Below are 25527 nucleotides of genomic sequence, written 5' to 3'. Positions count from 1 at the left end.
CCAAGACAGTACATTTTCAGGGGATTCCCAGGGCAATAAGAGGGACAAAGAAGGGCTTTTAAAATGCTGAATTATTTTGATGATCACTGCTTTTATGATGCTAATTAATTTGAGCAACTGGTCAAGGACCTCTTCAAATCACCTTTCGCCTCACAATGAGTCTGACACCTTCTTCAACACACATTCTTTTGTTCTCATGTATATGGATGTCTGTTGAAGGGAAAAACGGGGGTGTGTAGTGACAACTTCTTTTCAGGGGCAAAACAGTGCGTTTTTAAGGTCAGAACAGGGAGGAAAAAATGCATTTTCAGGCCACTTTCAGGGAAAGAACAGTAACGTGTGAAGTTTTGAAGTGGCACATCTGTATATATGCATTTCTATAGCGCCTTTCTCCCCAAAGAGAATTAGAATGTGGATGTGGGTTAGAATAAACCCATTCACAGACATACATTCACACACAGACAGGCAGAAGGCAAAGGAAACCACACAAGTCACCAACCTGTTCATTGGGAGCAGTTATAGGGTTAAGTGTTTTGCACAAGGGTTGGGGTCCTTTAATTTGATTTGAACGATTCCCTCTTAACGTTCCGATTCCTATAGGTGGCTCTGAGAGTGTACAAACGGAACTAAATGGACCCCTACGGCAGTGGTTCTCAAACTTTTTCATGTCAAGGACCCCCAAATGAACGCTTATTACTTAGCCCGCGGACCCCCATTTGAAAAGATATGCCAAGGACCCCCATAAGATTTTCTCAGCTCTATCAGTGATTTTCAACCATTTTAATTTCAAGGATGACATGCATTAGGGCTACGGACCCCCATTTAATGGCATTTCTATCTCTGGGATCCCAATTTATATTGTAAAATCAATGTTCATTTAACTCTGAGAGTGTACAAATGGAACCAAATGGACCCGTTAGGGTCCATTTGGTTCCATTTGTACACTCAGAGTTACGGACCCATAAGGGTCCATTTGGTTCCTAACTATCTATCATTTAGAAGGGGACACCCTGGAAATCCCTCAAGGAATCCTGGGGTCCCCGGACCCCACTTTGAGAACCAATGATTTATGGGCCCCTCACCAGCCACTCCCACTCGGAACACAGAGTAACGGACAATTTTTTACACTTTCATCGTTAGCATAGGTGACGCCCTCTTTCCTTGGTGTTTCGCCATGTTTGCGCTCAAACCCTAACATGTAACGCCACTAAAACTATGCCTAAACCTAGCCCCAACCCTACCCTCACACAACACTATGCCTAACCTTAACCTCACAGAAATAATGCCTAAATCTAACCTCCAAAAAACCCTGTCCGCCTGGGCGAAACACCAGGGAAACGCATCCTCCCGTTAGCATACAGGGCTACATCATTTCATGTCAAACTTCACGGCACTTAATCTCCGTTGTTAGCAAACATTATTTGTAATACACCTCCCTCTGTTTCCCAGCAAAAGTCAGCTCGCCTCAGATCGTGTGTGTTCTCGTGTCGGAGCAAAGAACTAATTCCACAGGACTAACAGTTTCTGGCAGTTATTGCAACGATCATCAGATATTGCATTCTAGCATAGTTACGCCTTTATTCCCACCATCGTTTTGCTTGTGTCACGCATGGCCAACATGAGCAGTACGGGTGCTGCTAGAAAATGGCTATTTCAGCATCAAGCACATAGATCCAAAAAAGATTGATTTCAATTTTGCCTGTAATAGATAAATAAATACTGTCGGCTAAACAGCGCGATTGAGGCAAACAATGGCGTGTTTTTTTTTCTCTCCATGCGCCTCTTTGTGTGTTTTTTGTTGAGGTAATTAACCCATTAAGACCTGGAACTGTCTCATTTTTAGATTTGAGCTAAAAAACATTATTTTACACTTTGGGCTATTCAAAAATAGCAGATCTACAAGCTCATAGCGCGGCACCGAGTGCCGCGCTACGAGCTTGTAGATCTGCTATTTTGAAAAATCGTGCAAATCTTTGAATATATATTTTTTTAAAGCGAACATTTTTAACTCAAATCTTTGCTTCTGGGGGGTCCCTGGAACAAAATATTTTGATGGGGGTCTGCGGCCAAATACATATAATTTTGGGGGTCCTTGACATGAAAAAGATTGAGCACCACTGATATAGAAACATACGTTTTTCAGAAAACTGTTGGGATTTAGGAGACATGTAGAATCGGCTTCAGGTCTGAATGGTTTAAGAAAGCACTTTGGCCCGCGCTGCCGTTTGCCAGGGCTTCCATTTAGATTAAGCAGCAGGTCCAATTAGGAGCAGAAGCTTCCTTTCTGTGAGTGCGCCAGTCTCTAATGGCTGGGCTAGATTGATTTAAATGCAAACTAGAGAGGATTTAATGAACTGCTTTTACAGAAAGTGTTTAATAGGAATTTCCACACTCCCAGACAGGTTGGCAAACAACTCACACGCCATTAATTATGCATTGTTGTATTTTTCAATGAAAGAGAAACAGAGCGTAATTGCAGCAGAATAATGGCCTCTAAGCAACCCTTTAAAAGGGAACGGGTTTATTGAAACTGGATAGAGGTGAGAAAAGTGTTTATGCAGGTGAATATGAGGCGTTTAATCCTTTAAGACCGGGGAACGCACTTTAACCATTGTCTTATACTTTGGCTTTAAAAAAAATAGCAGATATACAAGCTCATAGCGCGGCACCGAGTGCCGCGCTATGAGCTTGTATATCTGCATTCTTTTTTGAAAAATCATGAACATTTGTGCAAATCTTTACTTGAGCTTGTAGATCTGCTATCTTTTTTTTAATTATTTTTAACACATTTTTAACTCAAATTTTTGCTTCTGGGGGATTCTACAAATGTCTTTTAAATCTTAACAGTTTTTTTGAAAAAACGTATGTTGCTCTTATATCAGTTTTGTTCCAGGGACCCCCCCAGAAGCAAATGTTCGATTTAAAAAAAAAATATATATATATATTCAAATATTTTCACACAATTTCACGATTTTTCAAAAATAGCAGATCTAGAAGCTCAATGAGCTTGTTTGTCTGCTATTTTAGAATAGCCAAAGTATAAAATAATGGTTAAAGTGGTTACACAGATGCGTGTAACCACGGTTTAAATGGGTTAAGGGAAGTTAAAACTGAAAAATAAAGTGACATTATCGAAGTCAGTGGCTTGTGGTGAAAGCTAATGGCTAAGGTACACGCAGACTGTTTGTTTTGTACAAATCGTTATAGCTCGTACAAATGCGATAACATAACCGGTAGCCTAACCCACTCAGTCAATTTGGACACTAAGAAATGGACTTCTGTTGGATTGACTCAGGCAGAGGGATACATTTCTTTCGACAGACATCTGGCTGAGGGGGCCGACATCGGCCAGCAAAGATGATGTGTGTTTTTCCTGCGTTAACCCATTAAGACCTGGAACTGTGTCATTTTTAGATTTGACCTAAAAAAACATTATTTTACACTTTGGGCTATTCAAAAATAGCAGATCTACAAGCTCATAGCGCGGCACCGAGTGCCGCGCTACGAGCTTGTAGATCTGCTATTTTTGAAAAATTATGAAAATGTGTGCAAATCTTTGAATATATATATTTTTAAAGCGAACATTTTTAACTCAAATCTTTGCTTCTGGGGGGTCCCTGGAACAAAATATTTTGATGGGGGTCCGCGGCCAAATACATATAATTCTGGGGGTCCTTGACATGAAAAAGATTGAGCACCACTGATATAGAAACGAACGTTTTTCAGAAAACTGTTGAGATTTAGGAGACATGTAGAATCGGCTTCAGGTCTCAATGCGTTAACCGCAGTCGGTAATCACCCTGGCGGCATTGATTCCGTTTGGCCCAAGTCGGTGCATTTGAAATGAGCAGGGCTGAGCGGAGGAGGAGGAGGTGGGCCTGCTGCCTCCCACCTCCTCCTCCCACCTCCTCCCAGCCCGGGCACTGGGCTCTTCATTACTAGGATCCATATACTGCTGAGAGCTTCCTGCAGATGGCACAGCGGCGATTGAAGTCTGAAGAGACAAACTGTTACTGTAGCTAGGAAAAAAAAAAAACTATTCACCCTGCCATGACTTCGCACATTTTTTCCACACAACAGTTTGGAGTTTTATTTGCTTCCTTCCGAAGCAAATGTTTTTTTTTTTTCCGCGCGCCATTCTATAACGGTTGAAAAGGGAATGCTATGAGCATTGTTTTAATTCATTATTTAGTTGTTCACGGGAGGTTTTTTATGTCCGAGCATTCAAGCAATTTGCTTCACAAGTGGGCTTTTAGTGCTATTCTGAAAAAAGTTGTGTTTATTTGAATTACTGGTATTACCATCTAATTGCGTTCAGTTCAACTTTGTCATATAGCTAGTTGGGAAATACACCCTGAGGTTCGAAAGTTAAAGTTTTTTTTATTGACCACAATGTTAAAATGTAATTTAGCAATGTTATTTAAACAGCTGATAGGTTCATTGATTACCCAGTATCCTATAGTTTCAATGTATAGATTATTCTTTTGACCGTTTATTACTTTAGAGTAGACTGATGCTAGGTTCCTGGCTTACCTGCGATCCCTAGTTTACCGAGGCACTTCACTGTCTCTCTGCTTTTGATGAACGTGATTACTTTGCTTAACCCATTGATACCTGGAACGCATCTGTGTCACTTTAGATGTCTTTGGCTATTCAAAAATAGCAGATATACAAGCTCGTAGCGCGGCACCGAGTGCCGCGCTACGAGCTTGTAGATCTGCTATTTTTGAAAAATCTTGAAAAATACTTTTAAATATGTTTTTCCAAAAAACTGTTAGAATTTAGATTTTTTTAGATGCGGCTTCAGGTCTCAATGGGTTAATGTAAGTCGCTCTGGATAATGAGCGTCTGCTAAACGTAAATGATTATCCGACACCCGATGCAGTAGGGAGGTATAGGAAGCACATGAATTAAAGTCCTCAATCGCCACCTCTGATCTCAGTCATTTCGATCCCATAGAAGTCAGAAGCGTGTCACTCACCAAAAATAGGCGATCTACAAGCTTACAGCGCGTCGCAAGCTTGTAAGCTTGCCTATTTTCAGGCATTCGTTATTTTAAGATTAAAGAGTATTTGAAGTGGTCAAACTGGCGACAGAATACACGACTTACACATGTTCAATCTTCCATAAAAAAACCCTAAATGATCTCGGCTATTTCATAAGAGCGAAGGTTAAAGCCTCAATCTGCTATTTCTTCAACTGGCTGGCTGTATGGCTACCAAAACATTATAATTATTTTACATACAGTATGTCACTTGGTTATGAAACACAGAGCCAGTGTGCGGGAGGGGGGGGGGGGGGGGGCAGGGGCGCTCCTTTTTGCTGCTGTTTCACAAATAGCAGATTAGGACGTAATTGGCCTAACAACATGCTGTATTTCAGTCGTGAGTCGTTTTTTTTTTGTTTTTTTTTGCTTTAATCCATGGAAGCACTGAGACGGCAGGCATGGAGGCACGAAGCAACAACAACACATGACACCCTCCACATGAGAGGTGTGTTAGTGTTTACCGACCGTTGGTAAATCAACTGAACTCGGTGACGTTACCGAAATAGCACTCTGAAAACTGAGCAGATTTTTTCTCAGAGAGTATTTCTGAAAGCATTGTACTAGTACTATTAGTACAATGAAATGACTTGTGCTCTGGCACTCTCTGCCTTAGCACGACACAACACAACAACAGGACACAGCATACAATTCTATATAATTCATCATACAGTATACGTTGTTATGTTTAGATCTGATGGTTTTGATGGAATAAGCCATCTTCAGTGATAATGATCACAAATCTTACAAAACATAACATTGACATTTACATTGAGAGAGAGAGAGAGGGGAGGGGGGGGGGGGGGGTTCATGTCAGAATATTCTGTTGAAGTTAGATGTACCTATTTTAATTTACCTTGTTGTCATGCACTCTCGTGCAACCTCCTATACGATGATTGATTGATGGTTCACGTGTAATTGCACTCTATTAATTGCTTTGCGCCCACGTGCATTTAGCGTTTTGTTAAAGGCTTTTCTCACGTGTTTATCATTCCGCCCCGATGAAGACCTGTGTAGGTCGAAACACGTTGGCGTCGTTTTAAACGATAAAGTTTGTTTTCTCTTTTTTTTTAAACTTTTGAGTGGCCCGGATCATCTGTTTATTTCTTCGCGGTCGCATCCCACTGGATCCATAATACCACTTTTATTTTTCTCTGAGAGTACCTGGTCATTCTGTTTCCTTAGATTTACCCACAGTGTATATTGGACGATCTCTTTATGCCCCGGTGCCACATTGTAGCTGAGCATTAACCCACTCAATCCGGGAACACGTTTTTGTCATTTTAGATTTCTTTGGCTATTCAAAAAAAGTAGATATACAAGCTCATAGCAGTTTGTATATCTGCTATTTTTGAGGAAAAAAAAAGATTGAAAATGTGTGCAATATATATATATATATATATATATATATATATATATATATATATATATATATATATATATATATATATATATATATATATATATATATAACTCAAATCTTTGCTTCTGGGGGTCCCTGGAACAACATATTTTGAGACGGGGTCTGCGGACAAATACATATTATTTGGGGGGTCCTTGACATGACAAAAGTTTGAGCACCACTGATTATAGCAACATAATTTTAAAAACAAAAAACTGTTAGGATTTAGAAGACATTTGTAGAATCCCCCAGAAGCAAAGATTTTAGTTAAAAATGTTGTGTTTAAAAATATATAAAATAAAGATTTGCACACATTTTCAATATTTTTTCAAAAAATTGCAGATCTACAGAGATATACAAGCTCATAGGGCGGCATACCCAAAGAAATCTTAAAATGACACAGATGTGTTCCCGGTCTTAATGGATTAAATGAGACTCATCAGTTGATTGACAGACTCTTAATGATTATTTCCGTGTTCTGCTCCAGCTGCTAACTCCGCCGCGTTCCGTCTGTCACTGTGACTATAGTGACGGCCATTTGTCCACATGCTGTATGCTTTGTTTTGCTGCTTTATTATTAGGGCTGCGGAAATATGCCTGCCTGCCAATAAGTGTCTTTCAGATCTGTATCACTTGTGTCCCACGTTTTGAGCTTGTAGATCTGCTACTTTCGACGCTTTTGTGTGACGCTGTAGTAAAGTACCTAAGTACTTGTACAGTACTTAAGTACTGTACTTTAACTACAATCTTGAGGTATTTTTACTTTCTTCAGTAACTACAATTTTCAATACTTTTACTTCTACTCCACTACATCTCAGAAGAAAAATATTGTACTTTTACTCAACTACAATTATGAAAACATAAGTTACTACTTACTTTGTAGATTTGGATTATTATTACAAAACACATTAACCACTTCAGCCGTATATTTATATATTTTGCCATTTGAAAATAGCATATCTACAAGCTCACAATGTGTTACGATGTGATCATGTAACACATTGTGAGCTTGTAGATCGTCTATTTTCAAGAGATTTGAAATGGTGAAATGGGACTTTCTGCCGACTTTTACTTTTGGTACTTTAAATATATTTAGTTTACATATACTATTTGTACTTTTACTCAAGTACATTTTGAATACGGGACTTCTTCTACTTGTAACAGAGTATTTCTACATTGCCGTATTGATACTTTTACTTAAGTAAAACATGCGAGTACTTTTTTCCATCACTGACGAAAAAACACAAAGTTAGAATATGGAGATAGAAGGTGTCTGCCCCGACAGCAAACTATATCATTCTGTCTGTCTCCCACGTGCCTGTCTGTCTGCATACATAACTGCCTGTCTTTGTTTGACACGCCGTGTGTTTTGTGCTCTTGTTCTCTATCCAGATGTTGGTGACCACGCCCGAGAAGTGGGACGTGGTCACCAGGAAGAGCGTGGGAGACGTGGGCCTGACCCAGATCGTGCGCCTGCTCATCCTGGACGAAGTGCACCTGCTCCACGAGGACAGAGGACCCGTTCTGGAGAGCCTGGTGGCCAGGACCATCAGACAGGTACTGTCCCCCTCAGTGTACTGTAGCTACTATTGGTTCTCAAAGTGGGGTCCTTGAGGGGGTTCCAGGGGGTCCCCAGCAAGAGTAGTTAATATAGCATCATAATTATTATTATTATTTTTTTTAAACTTTGTTTATTGGGTTTTTCCATAGCAGTTTTCAGCATTAAATGCATATAGCAGGGTACAGAAAAGCTTTTTAAAGCAACCAATAAAATAAAAAGGCTCAATACGGATTCCATTATCTGCTTCATAATTATTTTAACCACTTTATCCATATGTTGGCTATTCAAAAACAGCAGATCTACAAACTTGCAGCACGTCACTTTGTGCCGCGCTGCGAGCTTGTAGATCTGCTGTTTTTGACATTATGTTTTAAAAATATTGAAAATGTTTTTTAGGTTATTCTTTTTTTAAACACACATTTTCTCTTCTGGGGGTCCCTGACTCCCTGCCACAAAACATTCTCAGATGGGGGTCCGTGGACAAATACGTATCATTTTGGGGGTCCTTGGCACGGAAAGGTTTGAGAACTACTGCTGTAGCTCAGAGCCTGGTGGCCAGGACCATCACACAGGTCTGTCCCTCAGTTATCTGACATGATCAGCAGGTATAGGAGCAGATATGCTGTAGTTAAACAAAGCTCTCGTTCTCCAAATAAATATGTATCAAAACATTTTCAACTTGGAATTTCTCTGAATATTTCCAGCTTGTCGTAAATATAATAATAATAAAAAAACACATGCTAACATTATGTTAACTACTGAGAGAGAGAGAGGGAGGGGGAGGGAGAGATCACTTGTTACCGAAACACCGGCACTTCAAGGAAGCAATTATTTTATGACACACACTGATTACTGGCAAATGAATGTCCCGATTGGTAAGATGACAGACACTCTTCTATTTGTAGTGGTTGATATGGCTCCTGCTGCCAGTTCTGAATGGAATGTTATTAACATGTCTTAGTAAAAAAAAAAAACGTAATACTTCCTAAGGTTGACACGAGCATCAAAACAATGTTTTGAATACATTTCTGTTTGAACATGCATTCCATACATTCCATAGGAATGGCATATTTGCCTCCAGGGATGCTTTTAACGTATTTGCCCATAGGTAGGAGATGTATTTCCTCTCACGCAGGTACAGAACAGTGCCATCACATTAGATTGTCAGCTGTAGTCTGTGTGCAGTGTGTTTTTGGCCCGTAGTGCAGCTCCAGTGGCCTTGTGGTTAGAATAGAGTGTTCAGGGTTCAATACCACAGCCGGGTCATAGTGTGTGTTTGGAGCATCTTATAACATGAGACGTTCACCTGGTGTCACCCGACCTGATCTCCAGACACAAGACTGGACAAGACAGCTTGGTCTGTAGAGGCCTTAACCACATAAACCCTCTAAGACCAGGGGTCTTCAACAAGGGGGTCCGGGACCCCTAGGCCAAGGGAGTCCTCAGAGATACTACGGGGGGGGGGGGCAAATATTTGTGTGATAGGTGCTTTATTGTTTTTATTTTTACATTAACCACTTGAACCCTTGCATCCCTATTCTGGGAGGGAACGTCAGCCGGAAATAGTCGCTCTCCTAGCTCACAACACGTCACAGACTTAATAGCCGATCTGCAAGCTCACAGATCGCCAATATTCTGCTAATGCCCCCCCCCCCCAGAATATGAGTGCTGGAGTTGCGGCTCTTTCTCCTCAACTTCCATAACACATTCAACCCAGGAACGCATCTGTGACATTTTAAGAGTTCTTTGGCTATTAAAAAAATAGCAGATCTGCTATTTTTGGAACATGTTGAAAAATATGTGTGCAAATCTTTGAATATATATATATTTTTTTAAAGTGAACATCTTCACTCAAATCTTTGCCCCTGGGGGGTCCCTGGAACAACATGTTTTGAGATGGGGGTCCGCGGCCAAATACGTATCATTTTGGGGGTCCTTGACATGAAAAAGTTTGAGAACCACTGATATTATACAGTAGCAACATACGTTTTTTTCAAATGAAAACTGTGGCACTCAGTGCCGCGCTATGAGCTTGCATATCTGCTATCTTTGAATCGCCAAATAAATCTAAAAATGACACACAGATGCCTTCCCGGTCTTAATGGGTTAATCCCTTTTGACTTACCCACACTTCCTTCGACTGTTGTAACCACGCGGATTTCATATTTCAGAAATTACAATTATGAGAAAGTGCGTGTCTTTAATTTTAAAGACTAAAGCAAACCGAATGGACCGACTGGCCTCTGTTAATCAGTTTCCTCCAGCAACACTGGCCATTTGGAACACCTACCGAGTCTCTTTTAGAGGCTTTTCTTTTGAAAGGTACTTAAGCATTTTGTAGATTATAGGAGCATAATCACATACTACTCTGGCCTTATTAGCCTTTCTTCCAAGCTGTCACCTTTAGATGAGAGCGGTGCAGTGTTTAGGGTCAAATCAAAACGTTGCAGTCAAACGTACACCATCTCTATGGTAGAAAATGTTGCTGACTAATGCATGCTTTTTCTACAAGCACTGCACAGAAGTAAAAGTACAAAGTAAAACTATGAAAATAATACTGTACATGTATACTAGGGCTGTCCCGATTACATCATTTACATTGACGATTAATTGTCATACACATAATTGTGATTAACGGATTTCATTGTGTTTTTGGAATATATGAAAGCAAATTACATTTATTTTTGCCTTTTAGGCTTCGTAATCAAAAGTTGCCTAGGGCAGATATGACAAATAACGTCAATGTACAAAAATAAATAAAAATACTGACATCTGTAATTAAAAAAATTGCAGAAATAGCTGATCTACAAGCTTACAACGCATCACAAAGTGACGCGTTGTAAGCTTGTAGATCAACTATTTCTGCATTTTTTCCCCTTCGTTTTGGCGACTATGGCGATTATGCAAAAAAATATTGATTATCTCAAATAATTGTGACAGGCCTAATGTGCAAGAACATACAGTATTGCTTGTACTGTATGTTGTGTTACAGTACGTGCCAGTTTTTTTTTTGACAATGGGTGGGCTCGGGCACACCCATATTGATATGTACAGGACCAGTAAATTACAGACATTTCATGCCAGTGCAAAAGGGGTCTAACACGTTCATGAGCAGACAATTTCTGCTGTTCTCCAACAACACACGGAGGTGTTGCATTTGCCGCCCTCCTCTCTTAACCCTTTTCTCCACTTCTATTTGTTGTTGTTGGTGTTGAGATTGTCACTGGTTGGAACAACAGGGTTGGTGTCAGTTGCTCTCTTATCTCCTCTTGTTTATATAACCACAGGAAGGTATTACTATTAATATCCCTATTCCCTGTTCATTTTGAGAAAACTTCTTCCAACTGTAATCATTGTCATGTGAGGTATTATTATGTGTTTAAAAAATGGATGAGCTTGAATCTAAAACCACTTTTGAATGATATACACAGTACGAGAAATACTGTCATTTAGTAGAGATGTACTGATACTAGGGTTGTCCGATATTGGCTTTTTTACCGATAACCGATATACCGATATTGTCCAACTCTTAATTACCGATACCGATATCAACCGATACCGATATATGCAGGGATTATTGTGATTAGGGTAAGCTCAAATTTCATATCACACACACCATATACAGTAAGAACTCCTGTAACTTATTTATAAAGCAAAAAAAAAAAAAAAAAGTTTTTTTCAAAAACCGATACCGATATTTTCCCGATATCAATTTTTATGCTAATATCGGCCGATAATATCGGGAGGCCGATAAAATCGGACATCCCTAACTGATACCGATTGAGATACCCATAACTTGCATATCAGTTGATACCGATTACCGATCTGAGGGGGTCCTTGAGGGGGGTTCCTGATGGACCCTTACAGGTCTGTAACTCTGACAGTGTACGGGTCCATTTGGTTCCATTTGTACACTCTCAGAGTTATGGGGGTCCTTGAAATGAAAAGGTTTGAGAACCACTGATCTAGGAATAAATGCAACAATGTAAATATATAAAACATTACTGCAACATCAACTGAATTAGCATTCAAAATACAACATAATTGATTACTGTAAATGACATCATCATGTGAAAAACACATGTGGTATGGGAATGGCATATAGACGGGCATACTCGTCGATACCGATACCAGCGTTTTAGGCAGTATCGGCAGCTTTTCCGGTATTGTTATCGGAACAACTCCGACTATCGTTTAAGAAGCTTTTTTTGTAACTTATTCCTTTTGTACAACAAAATCGGACCATATGTTTTGGGATAATCTGCTCAATGTTACTTTTGCTAGCCCTCTGTATCGTGCACAAATTTATTCCCCACGCACCAGCAGAATTAGCTTACATTGTGGTGCTCTGAACACATTAACCCATTGAAACCGGGAACGCATCTGTGTCATTTTTAGATTTGAGCTAAAAAGCATTATTTTACACTTTGGCTTTTCAAAAATAGCAGATATACAAGCTCGTAGCGCGGCACTGAGTGTCGCGCTACGAGCTTGTAGATCTGCTATTTTTGAAAAATCTCGAAAATGTGTGCAAATCTTGAATATATATTGTTAAAGCGAAAATATTTTGAGATGGGGGTCGGCGGCCAAATACATATCATTTTGGGGGTCCTTGACATGAAAAAGTTTGAGCACCACTGATATAGAAACACACGTTTTTTCAGAAAACTGTTAGGATTTAGAAAACATTTTTAAGAATCGCCTCAGGTCTTAACGGGTTAATATAGCTGTGTAGCTGAGTTTGCACACTTTGCCATCGTGAGTGGAATGTCTCTGCCAGCCAGGTCCTGCCAGGATTATCAGCCTCTGTCTCGGCTGTGGGCCATGCATACGCACCGATGCCGGTGTCTTGTCTGCCAGGCTGATTTCCCTTGATGATGAGTGGCAGGTCCCCCGTGCCGGAATCAGCCTGGACGTTTGGGATATTAGAGTGATTATGCAAATGTAGAACAGGCGGCAGGGTGGGGGGGGGGAGAAGGGGAGACGGCGCTGCGGCGGTGTCCCGCATCCCATATTCTGTGTTTCATCTCGATGAGCCGCCGTCAGGTGTCAATCCCACCGAGGAAATTGATAAACGGAGAGAGAGAGAGACAGAGACGCACACAGTGGAAAATTTCTCAGGTCCACCCTGAGGCGACATTATAAAGGAGCTGTTTTATTTATTTATTTTCATCATCGCTCACCGCTCAACGCTGGCCTTAAACAGATGCGTAAAGCCCCCTGATTTATACACGGGTTGTGCATTGTGTCTGACACCCAAAAAATAGCCGATAGGCCTATATACAAAACTCACAACGTGTGATTTTGTAGATCTGCAATTTTTGGGGGTTAGACACCCCCGCCGCGCAACTGAGTGTAACGTCTCTGTCGGGTGGAAACCTCGTATGTCCAAAACTGTTACTTTTCAGGATTCAAATTCAAACATATCAAAAGTAGCAGATCTACAAGCTCGAACCGCGTCGCTTCGCGCCGCGGTTCGAGCTTGTAGATCGGCTACTTTTGATGCTTTTTTGTGACGCTGTAGTATGATCAAGTAGGGAGTTGATTTACAAAGAAAACACAAAGAATTAGAATATGGAGAATACGGACAATTGCATTTGGAGCCTGTTTGTATACAGACATACAGTATACACACTGTACCACTGTGTACAGTAAGTAGTGTTTGTATACAGACACACTGTATACATTAAGTAGAGCCACACAATGAGCTGGATAATACATTTCTTAGCTAGAGTTAAAGTCCAAGGGTAAACGCACTAACCCATTCAATCCGGGAACGCATCTCTGTCATTGTAGATTGCTTTGGGCTATTCAAAAATAGCAGATCTACAAGCTCATAGCGCGGCATGAGTGCCGCACTATGAGCTTGTAGATCTGTTTTTTGTTTTGTTTTGTTTTTTATTTGTGCAAATCTTTGAATACATATATATTTTTAAAGTGAACATTTTTAACTCCAATATTTGCTTCTGAGGGGTCGCTGATTATTCCCTGATATTTTGGCTGCCAAATACATATCATTTTGGGGGTCCTCAAAAGTTTGAGAACCACTGATATTATAGCAACATAAGTTGTGTAAAAAAAAAAACTGTTTTAGAAGACATTTGTAGAATCCCCAGAAGCAAAGAGTTGAGTTAAAAATGTTCGCTTTAAAAACATATATATATATATATATACAGTATATAAAAATGCGCACACCATTTTTATAAAAATAGCAAGATTTACAATACAATTTACAATTGTATATCTGCTATTTTTGAAATATTTTTTGAAATCTGAAAACGTCACAGATGCGTTCCCGGATTGAATGGGTTAAAGTGGGATTTAAAAGGAAGCCGTGCCGGTGGAGGAGAAAAACGCTGAAGTCCAGAGAGACAGACAGAGGGGTTGTGAAGAGCCAAGGATGCTCAGACTAGAGGGAAACTGCTGGGCTTTCCGCGCCGCGCGGTGACGGCGGACCTCACGGCGAGGTTAACTGCTGGGTAATTGAAAAGCAGCCTCTACATGTGACCGCTGTTTACTCGGTTCACAGCCTATTTATCTGCAGGTTTAACTGATTCTTTTTTACCGCTGACTGGATGCTTTGCACACGGTGTTCTCCGGGACTGAATTAGAGCTCGACCGATGCCAGATTTTTTGGGTCCGATCCCGATCTTGGAGAGACCTAAAACCACAGATTACTAATGTTTTGAAAGATACTTTGCCCAAAAGTGCAACATCTTGAAAATAAGTCTGAAATATAACCCTAAAAGATCATCTGATGAAGGTCGTTAACAGACCAAAACGTTGTTATTCACATTTATTACACGGCTTGGTTGAATGCTCGATTCTGATTGGTCAGTCATCGGTCATTATTTCTCGATAATGACCGCTGAGCTCAATAACGGACCGCTGTGTAATAAGAGACTCAGAACACCTGCTCATATCAACCTCCGCTGCTTTGTTTTATGCTTTATCCAACATGACAGCCATGTAAACAAACAACCAATGTCATTTACAACTAAACGTTGCTCTCAAGAATGTTTTTGAAAACATTTGAAGTGAGAAATAGACGATGCAATGACCGAAAAGTGATTCTATTTGATCCACTGCACTTCCTTGTTTATCGTGGCTACGGGGGAAATACCAAAACGCTCGCCCCAAAACACAGTCGCCCCGGGGCAAATCCGGCGGTATTACAGGCAAATCGGCAGTATATAGAATGGGGGGCGAGTGTGTTTTGGGGCGAGTTTTTTCTATTTTGTCATTTGTTTTCCGAGGCAAACTCCGCCCAGCCCAATAGGCTACTTATGGAATACTTTCATTGCCGTAAGCAAGGAAATACTTCGTTTTGTTGTTACTTTTGGGTAAATTTATTTATGTATTTATTAAGTAGCCGTGTAATAAGCGGGATAATGCATGGGGAGGCAGTCATTATTGAAATTTAAAGCCCTTCAGGGCTTTAAATTTCAATAATGACTGCCTCCCCATGCATTATCCCTTGCTTAAACTTTTGTTATTGCATTTGAAGAGTTTTTTTGTAAAGTTCATTAACTTATAAGTGTCGTGTAATACTATTGTAGAAGGATGAGTTGTGCTGTACGACGAGGTACAACATCTGTAGGCTTTATTTCTTGAAATGTTTTATACACCGGCTCTCAGGAATGCCATTCATTGAATACCACGCTACGTTACGGACGATACCAACTACAGGGTGTCCAGGCTAAACCATTACAGTGTGTACAGTATCTATGCAGATTAAACCACAATAAGCAAACAAATAACTTTTTAATAGATCCAAAAAGTGAATGAATTATATATAAAACTTTTATATATTAAAAGAACATTTAGCATAATTATAAAAGTGAATAGAAATACTGCCCATGAACTGAATTGTGTTTTATTTAGCCACTTATTATGCCATATAAAAAATAAAATAGCCGATTTTCAAGCTCTCAACGTTTAGTGAAGCTTGTAGATAATGTAGGCTATTTTTTAAAATGTGTGGGGGGTTTTTTGTTGCCCAAAATAGCGACACCATGTTGAATCAATCAAGTCAAATAATGGCCTCTCGAGAGTCAACCGCCTATGGATTCTGTGCCTGTCTGTCTGCCTTTCTCTCTCAGCTTTCATAATTAGTACATACTGTACCACTGCTGGTGAGAACTCTATATGTATCACTGATGGTTTCCTTTCTATTGATGTATTGATAGTTTCATGCGAGGGTGAAAAAGAAAGCTCATTAACCCATTGAGACCTGAAGCCGATTCTACATGTCTCCTTAATCTCAACAGTATTCTGAAAAACGTATGTTTCTATATCAGTGGTGCTCAATCTTGTTCATGTCAAGGACCCCCAAAATTATATGCATTTGGCCGCGGACCCCCATCAAAATATTTTGTTCCAGGGACCCCCAGAAGCAAGGATTTGAGTTCAAAATGTTCGCTTTAAAAGAATATAAAAATATTAATTTGCACAGAATTTCTCGATTTTTCAAAAATAGCAGATCTACAAGCTCGTAGCGCGGCACTCGGTGCCGCGCTATGAGCTTGTATATCTGCTATTTTTGAATAGCCCAAAGTGTAAAATAATGCTTTTTAGCTAAAATCTAAAAATGACACAGTTCCAGGTCTTAATGGGTTAAACGTAAACATTATACGAGCTGTTTTCAGATGCGCAAAGCATCCAATCTTCAGACGACTACTTCCATCGACATGATGAACGTTGAGTATCGCGTTTTCTCGTTAACAGTTTGGTTAACCCATCAAGACCTGACGCCCGATTCTAAGAATGTCTTCTCAATCGTAACAGTTTTCCGAAAAACGTATGTTGCTATTTATCAGTGGTGCTCAAACTTTTTCATGTCAAGGACCGCCAACATTATATGTATTTGGCCGCCGACCCCCCCATCTCAAAATATGTTGTTCCAGGGACCCCCAGAAACCGAAAATATTTTAGTTAAAAATATATATGTATTCAAAGATTTCCGCCAATTCCGGCAACAATATCAGATTTACAAGCTCATGAGCTCGCATGATCTGCTATTTTTGAATAGCCAAAGCATTAAATATGGCTAAAATCTAAAACGACACATATGCTTTCCCGGGTTTTAATGGGTTAAAGTCGGCGCATGTGTGATCTATCTCCCTGAATACTTAGCATACAAAAATCATATAGCGATCATTAGACACAAACTAGTGTGTGAATTCTTGCTCTTTACTGCAGTGCACACACACACACACATCCAAATGGGGGTTCTTTTTCCACAGACATCCGACTGATTTCTTTTTCTGGTAGAGCCACAGTCACATTTCCCACAATGGTCTGCAGATTTTTTTTTTTTACGGACTCAAACTTTTACATCGCTGCACTGAACATTCACTTTGCATCGGTGTCTGTCTTTGCCAGGATTCTTCTTGACATATGGAGAGCTGCTGTCTTCCAAACTACATTTTTCCTTGTCAGACCAAATCTTCAGTATTCTCTTTTTTTTCTTCTTGCCATAACAGCCAGCGAGATTTAAAATATGGGTTGTTTTGGGGAACCTTAACCCATTGAGACCTGGAACTGTGTCATTTTTAGATTTGAGCTAAGAAAGCATTATTTTACACTTTGGCTATTCAAAAATAGCAGATATACAAGCTCATAGCGCGGCACCGAGTGCCGCGCTACGAGCTTGTAGATCTGCTATTTTTGAAAATTCGTGAAAATGTGTGAAAATCTTTGAATATAAATATCTTTAAAGCGAACATTTTGAACTCAAATCTTTGCTTCATGGGGGTCCCTGGAACAAAATATTTTGATGGGGGTCGGCGGCCAAATACATATCATTTTGGGGGTCCTTGACATGAAAAAGATTGAGCACCACTGATATAGAAACATAGGTTTTTCACAAAACTGTTGAGATTTAGGAGACATGTAGAATCCGCTTCAGGTCTCAATGGGTTAAGCCCGAGTCATACTTCGTCTAGTGCCGAAAATAGCCAACCTGGGCAAGCTTACAATGTTGCGATAGCCCTGTCACAATTGTGATCAGGCGATTATGTAATAATTGATAATCGCTAAATGCTAATAGCTATGCTTTGCACGGTATTTAGAATGGTTCCGTTCATCTGTATGAAAACGGCAGGATGAAAAAACTTAGATCTGCTACGTTTGGTGTTAGACACCACCGCGCAATTAAGTGTAACGTCTCTGTCGGGTGGAAACGTCATTATGTCAAAAAATGATACTTTTCAGGACTCTGATTCAAAAACGGCAAAAGGAGCAGATCTACAAGCTCGTTTTGAGCTTGTAGCTGCTACTTTCGATAAGAGGTTTCTGCCAGACAGCAACGATAAGCGTCCGAGAATTGCATTTGGAGCTCACTGTTTGCATACAGACAGCATACAAACATGTAAAGTCTATGGCCTGTTTTGCTCATAGTACATTATTTATTTTGATTATTGGTACTGGTAATATGATTCATTATATATATATAAATATGATTATATTAACTCATTCCCTGCCAAAAACGTAAAAAACGTAATTATTTCCAATTACCAATTCTGCCAAGAACCGTAAAAAACGTAATTTTTTTTGTTTTTTATAATTTTGACCCAAAGACCAAGGAGATATGATTTTTCGACGATCTAGACTCACATCCACTTCCTTGTTAACTTAAAACTTAAACATTCTGTATCTCGGCTCCTGAATACTTATTTTTTTTCAATGAAAAATCTCTGGCAGTGGGCAAACGCGGCCAGCAATAATTCAGGCAGTGAAGTGAGTTAAGTAGTTCCGGTGATTTGTTGGGGCCACTCATAAAAAAAAAAAAAATCTAAAAAACTTACGTCATTTGTATTGTTGACCTATTTCTACCATATAGCGCAGGTTTCGTTCAACTTTGACCCGTCTGTCACATAGTACTATGTTTTGTGTCCAGAATCACTGCGCTGCTGCAGCATACTCTCTCAAAACAAGGTGCAAAAAAAGGTATTTTAAATGAGTGGCCCCCACAAAATCACCGGAACTACTTAATATCCATCAGAACCGGACCAGAACTCTGACCAAGGCGGGACTCGGGCAATCAATTAATACCGTTGCAACCAATACATTAATGGCAAGTATTTCCTACAGCTTTAAGTCCAAAAATCTGAACCAACCCTTTAAAAGGCTAAATATTTACTTGTTCAATGCCAACAGCATTTATCACAATTAATTGTCAACTAAAATGTCATTATTGTGACAGTCCTAGTCGCCTTGTGAGCTTCTGCTGTTCAACGGAGCAGAAATGAGGCATTAACATGGCTGTAGTCGTGTGTGTTTTTTGTTTCAATGTGTATACAGTATGCGCATGTGTTTGCATAGTGCAGGTAAAAAAAACTACACATTTGAAGGGATTCCTCTTATTAACCCATTAAGACCTGAAGCCTTCTAAATGTTCTAAAAAATTATACGTATTTGGCCGCGGACCCCCATCTGAAAATATTTTGTTCCAGGGACCAAAGAAGCAACAGAAGCAACGTTTTGAGTTACAAATGTTCGCTTTAAATATATAGATATATATATATATTCACAGATTTGCACACATTTTCTCGATTTTTCAAAAATAGCAGATCTACAAGCTCGTAGCGCGGCACTCGGTGCCGCGCTATGAGCTTGTAGATCTGCTATTTTTGAATAGCCCAAAGTGTAAAATAATGCTTTTTTTAATCTCAAATCAAAAAATGACACTGATGCGTCCCAGGTCTTAATGGCTTAAGACATTTTTATTCATTTATTTGCTGAATTATTGATTGCTGCGCTGTAAGCAAGATTGTTGCCTCTGGAAATAAAAAGATGAGTCGTCCCCATCAATAAAATATGGAGGCAGAAAAGAGAAAACAACTATTCCCCCGAGGATAGGTCTTTAGCTGCGGGAAGGGGATACAATAACACCCTGGTGGGTGTGAGAGAGCTGTTTCAGGAGAGAGGAGAGAGAGAACTCTCTCTAGGTGGCCATTCAGTCTAAGCGGGGCGCGGCGCTAGACGTGATCAATCACGCGCACTCAGAATCGCAACGCCAATCAAAACATCTCAGGGGTGGGAAACGGTGTCTTTACCATCGACCGGTCGGTCCTCCCAAGGGGCCTTTTTTTGGTCGATGGTGTGGAGCAATTTGAGAACCGCTAGACAAAAACATCCATTAATATAGCGTCGTGCGGACCACTTGTGCTTCAGGGCTTGCTGGTTTGAATATGAACCAGCATATCAGCATATCAACCAGCATGTGTGCATATCAGTGGTACAGGTGTGTTGCGATGTAGAAATATCTGTTACGAGTGAAAGTCTGGAATTCAAAATTGACTTGAGTAAAAGTACAAACGTATTGGTTTCACAATGTACTTAAGTATCAAAAAGTGGAAAGTACTCATTATGTAGAATGTCCCATTTCACAAGTTTTCAAATGTGTAAAAGTAGAACTGAGTTAACCCATTAAGACCTGAGGCCGATTCTACCAAATGTCTTCTAAATGTTGGTCAGTGGTTCTCAAACTTTTTCATATCAAAGACCCCCAAAATGATGTGTATTTGGCCACGGACCCCCATCTCAAAATATTTTTGTTCCAGGGACCCCCAGAAGCAAAGATTTGAGTTACAAATCTTCGCTTTAAAAATATGTATATATTCAAAGATTTGCACAAAAAAAAACACGATTTTTCAAAAATAGCAGATCTACAAGCTCGTAGCGCGGCACTCGGTGCCGCGCTTTGAGCTTGTATATCTGCTATTTTTGAATAGCCAAACAAATTTAAAATGACATGGTTGCGTTCCAGGTCAAAGAAAGTGAACTGAAATCTCAACAAGCAACACTAACGGTCTGTTTTCATAAAGCCGGGTTGGTTGAAGTTAAAGTGGCCACTTCAGCCTCCTTTCATATGTGTGCACGAAAGGCAGGGAATCGCTCACAATGTTGCCACTGAAGGACAAGATGTGAGCGCATTTTCCATGCGTACATACATCACAACATCCACGAGTCTCTGCAGAAGACACTGAATGTGAAGGACGTGGTGGATGTTGCCGTGAAGGTTGTGTGTTCCATTCACGCATGCTACATCTGTGTTTTTTTTTCTCACATGAAGACTTTCAACACAACTGACTGATCAACAGTGAAATATGACCACCTCCATGCCTCTTGAGAATTGCAACCAGCAGCTATACCAACTTGAATTAAACATCATCTATGGCTGCCCTTGCCAGTGATTCCGAGTGTTTTCGCTAACCTTTGAAAAACCATAGAATATTTTTCTTCACAAAGATTCACCCGCTTATCACTGTAAAAGACATAGGTGAGTCTCGTAGAATCGGAGATGTTTTTTTTGCTGCCGCGATAATCCAATCCATAGTTGTAGGCAGTTGTACAGTATGTGGCTTGTTTTCGCCAAAAAGCAACAGAAATTAGAGAACCTTTTTATTGTTCTAAATCCCTTAACATTAGAACGGACGGGTGAGTGCCGCGCTATGAGCTTGTAGATCTGCTATTTTTGAAAAATCGAGAAAATGTGTGCAAATTAATATATTTATATTCTTTTAAAGCGAACATTTTTGACTCAAATCTTTGCTTCTGGGGGTCCCTGGAACAACATATTTTGAGATGGGGGTCGGCGGCCAAATACATATCATTTTGGGGGTCCTTGACATGAAAACGTTTGTGAACCACTGATATAGAAACATACGTTTTTCAGAAAACTGTTAGGATTTAGAAAACATTTGTAGAATCGGCTTCAGGTCTTAATGGGTTAACAGACTGGTTGCTAGTTCCCAATTGTGTTTTGCCGCCATAGACGGCAACAGAAGTTAAATTGGATTTCATGTGATCTTCCTGCAAGACAGATTATTTATTTTTCATTTTAGATTGAAGTCCAACTTTTATACCTGCTTTTTCCCCCTCCAGAATAGCAGCGCAAAAATATGTATTCTGTGGTGTTGTGTTGTCAACGAAACATCAGAAACTGTCTTTTTAGCGGTGCCAACCGCTCTACACTTGACTTTGTCCGTATGTCCGTCCGTCCGTCCGTCCGTCCGTCCGTATCAGCACAGGATGAGCACGGCAAAGAAGCAACACATACAAACATACGCACACACACACACACACACACACACACACACACACACACACACACACACACACACACACACACACACACACACACACACACATGGAGCTTGCCTCTGCCATCTCTCCTCTTATTGCCCACACGTGCCACTGCTTATCAAAGAGGGGTGCAGGGACCCCCAGCGTATGTTATGTCCGTGGAAGCACGGGATGAGCACATTATGTCCGTGGAAGCACGGGATGGGCACGGGATTTTAAACAGCTATAACTCCAGTTTGCAGCATGCCACCAAGGCCAAATTTGGTATGTGGACTTAGACCACCAATAGGGACGAGCATGAATTGCTGAAGTTATCAAAGAGGGGTCCAGGGACCCCCAGCGCCCGTATGAGCACGGGATGAGCACAGGATTTTAAACAGCTATAACTCCAGTTTGCAGCATGCCACCAAGTCCACATTTGGTATGTGGACTTAGACCACCAATAGGGACCAGCATTAATTGCTGAAGCCCCGCCCCCTCTGTCTTCCCATTGGCTGGCCTTCAAACAGCCATAACTCAAGTTCGCAGCATGCTACGGAGTTCAAATTTTGTACATGGCCTCAAACCACCAATAGGGACGAACTGTAATTAATTAAGCCCCGCCCCCTCTGTCTTAAACAGCCATCATTCCAGTTTGCAGCATGCTACCAAGTAACAATTTGATACGTGGACTCAGACCACCAATAGGGACGAACTGCAATGAGTTAAGCCCCGCCCCAAAGGCACCGCTTCCTTCACACAGGGTGTGATTTTTTTTCAAGATTCAGTAGCCAAAGTGCTATCATTATTTAAAAAGTCACACAAAGTATTTATGCATTATTGTTTTCTCCCCAGATAAACATGAAAATGTTGACTTATTCTGTTACAATTCTTTTTTATTTATTTAAATGACATTATTGACTTATTCTATGTTTGCATTATTCTAATAATTAGCAGCCTATAATGAGCCTTGACCAGCCTTGGAAAATGGCTAAGTAGATCTTTTTTTCCAGCCCTGAAGTTAGACCATGGGTTATTCTTTGAGACACACACCCGGGTTTTTGACCAATAAGCACCTTTGTTTGGCCCGATTTCGTAAGAATACAGAGCTTCGGTCTAATTCACATCACATGGTTTGTCTCATTCTGTTTTCATCAGGTCAGAAGAATGGAGTAAACATATTTTTTGCTTGGTTTGGTTTTTTTTCTCAGGGAATTGAATGCACGTTGGATACAGATTGCAGGTTTCTCCTTTTCCTCTCTGCAGCCTTGATCATTACACACCTACAGTATGAGTAATGACGGCAAACACAAATACAATGCAAGATACACAAGATGTAGTGACAGGCTTAGTCTGCCCACTGAAAAGCTACACAATGTAGTTTGAGAAGCACAAAAAAATTGTAGTATTTTAGAAGTGCGCTCGCTGATGACATTTATCTCGACATGTTCCTGTATTAACCTGAATAGCTTCCCTGAATTGTTGTTGTTGTTTTTTTGGCAAGATCATCACCAGGGAAGAGCTCATCGTCTCACATTTGCAGCACAGAAAGAATGGAGAATGTTCTCTTAACCCATTCAATCCGGGAAAGCGTCTGTGTGGCACCGAGTGCCGCGCTACGAGCTTGTAGATCTGCATTTTTTTTTTAAATCTTGAACATTTGTGCAAATCTTTTAATAATTATATATTTTTGAAACAACATTTTTAACTCAAATCTTTGCTTCTGGGGGGAATAACATATTTTGATGGGGTCGGTGGCCAAAAACATAACATTTTGGGGGTCTTTGACATGAAAGAGTTTTGTTCCAGGGACCCCCAGGAGCAAATATTTGAGTTAAAAATGTTGTTTCAAGAAAATATATGTATTCAAAGATCTGCACAAAATGTTCAAGATTTAAAAAAAAATAGCAGATTTACAAGCTCATAGCGCGGCACTCGGTGCCGCGCTATGAGCTTGTATATCTGCTATTTTTGAATAGCCCAAAGTATATGAAATAATGGTTATAGCAAAACATCAAAAAATGACACAGATGCGTTCCCGAATTGAATGGGTTAAGATCATTACGGCGTCCTCTTCCCCGACATCAAATTGCACTCAGCAGGGCCATTTATGATGAAAAACAGCCAGCCGTTTAAATGGGACACGTCGTAAAAAAGAACCCTGTTACATTCCTCCCTTAGGTGCTGTCTCACCAATAGCCAAGAGAGAGATACTCGGTTCAGCCCCCGATGCTAAGGAGGGCAGAGTGAGAAAAACTTGCAGCCTCATTTGAATGCAGACTATACAAAGACAGAGGAATTCTCACTGATTGTGTGGGGCCTAATATTGTCCTTTTGGAAATAGCCTGTGATAATAAAAAAAAAAGACGCTTGAAGGATGGAGTCAAGGTGGCTTTTATGTTCACAGCCCCTACCTGTACGCTATTAATGTTTCCATAGGAGGCGAGTAAGGAAGGGAGCGCTTGTTTTCGGGCGGAGCTGACGGAGGCGCGGCCGTCTCAAGCCGACTTGAGCCGCGAGAGGCGCCGCCGCCGAGCGAGCTAAAGTGAGCGAGTCGCCGTGTTGAGCGTTGCAAAAGTCTGCTTCAGCCGACTCAGCGCCGTCCGAGTTACGTACCGATAGGGACAGAATCGTAAATCCTCGTCCCCCCCAACTTTCGGTACCTCCGACATGTCAACGCCGCCCTGCATGCGGTCCAAGTGAACACTAGGGCTGTCAACTTTCCTCGGAAATGATATTCGAATATTGGTCTTAATAATTGGCAGATATTCGAATATATTCGAATATTATTATTATTATTATTATTATTTTTATAAAAAAAATAAAAATCCCAAAAACTTTTTACAGACACTATACAAAAAACAATGTATCGAGTGCTCGGATCCAATAAAACATGTCTTTTGTTTGTTTTTATAACTTGATACATAGTTTTTTGTATTGTCCCTGTCAAATAAACATTAAAAAAAATCATATTCGAATATTAATTTTCATATTCAAATATACATTATTTTCCCCACATTCGAGGAATATTCGAATATTAATTCACCAGCCCTAGTGAACACAGGGGGAGCGCTCCATACCCCACGCTTCAGCCAATTACAAGCCGCGTCTCGTGTCTCGCCTCCCATGGAGACAATACTCACCATTGTGGTTTCCCTCTGGAGGGAGTGTGTAACCCGCTAAACCTTTCGGTTCATATTTTCCACTTCAATGCAATCTAGTGGATCACAGCGCAGACCAAAGCCTCTCTCTCTCCATCCAGTCACTGCCACACCTGACAGACTGCCATAATTGACTGTGCTGATGGAATTGTGGCTGGCGCCGCTGATGTGCCAGGTGCTTACTTTCACCTCGTTATGCACATGAATATGGAAATCCCAGGAAACTAAACGAACCCGACCCCCTTGTGAGTGTGTGTTCTTTTTTTTAAATGGAAATATTTTTTTAGAG

The 25527-nt window shown here is 40.4% G+C and overlaps 1 protein-coding gene across 1 annotated transcript in view; it reads left to right on the top strand.

Moving 5' to 3' along the window:
- ascc3 (activating signal cointegrator 1 complex subunit 3) overlaps positions 1 to 25527 on the top strand; it is a 293488-nt gene that overhangs the window by 129392 nt on the left and 138569 nt on the right. Inside the window, exon 13 of the mRNA XM_084052068.1 lies at positions 7839 to 8003. Coding sequence (XP_083908194.1) covers positions 7839 to 8003 — 165 coding nt within the window. The remainder of the gene's footprint in view (positions 1 to 7838; positions 8004 to 25527) is intronic.

The sequence above is a fragment of the Gymnoscopelus microlampas genome, assembly GCF_963454915.1.
Source record: "Gymnoscopelus microlampas genome assembly, chromosome: 3".
NCBI lineage: Eukaryota > Metazoa > Chordata > Actinopteri > Myctophiformes > Myctophidae > Gymnoscopelus > Gymnoscopelus microlampas.
The sequence above is the reverse complement of the archived record's forward strand: the minus strand, read 5'-3'. Positions and strand labels throughout refer to the sequence as shown.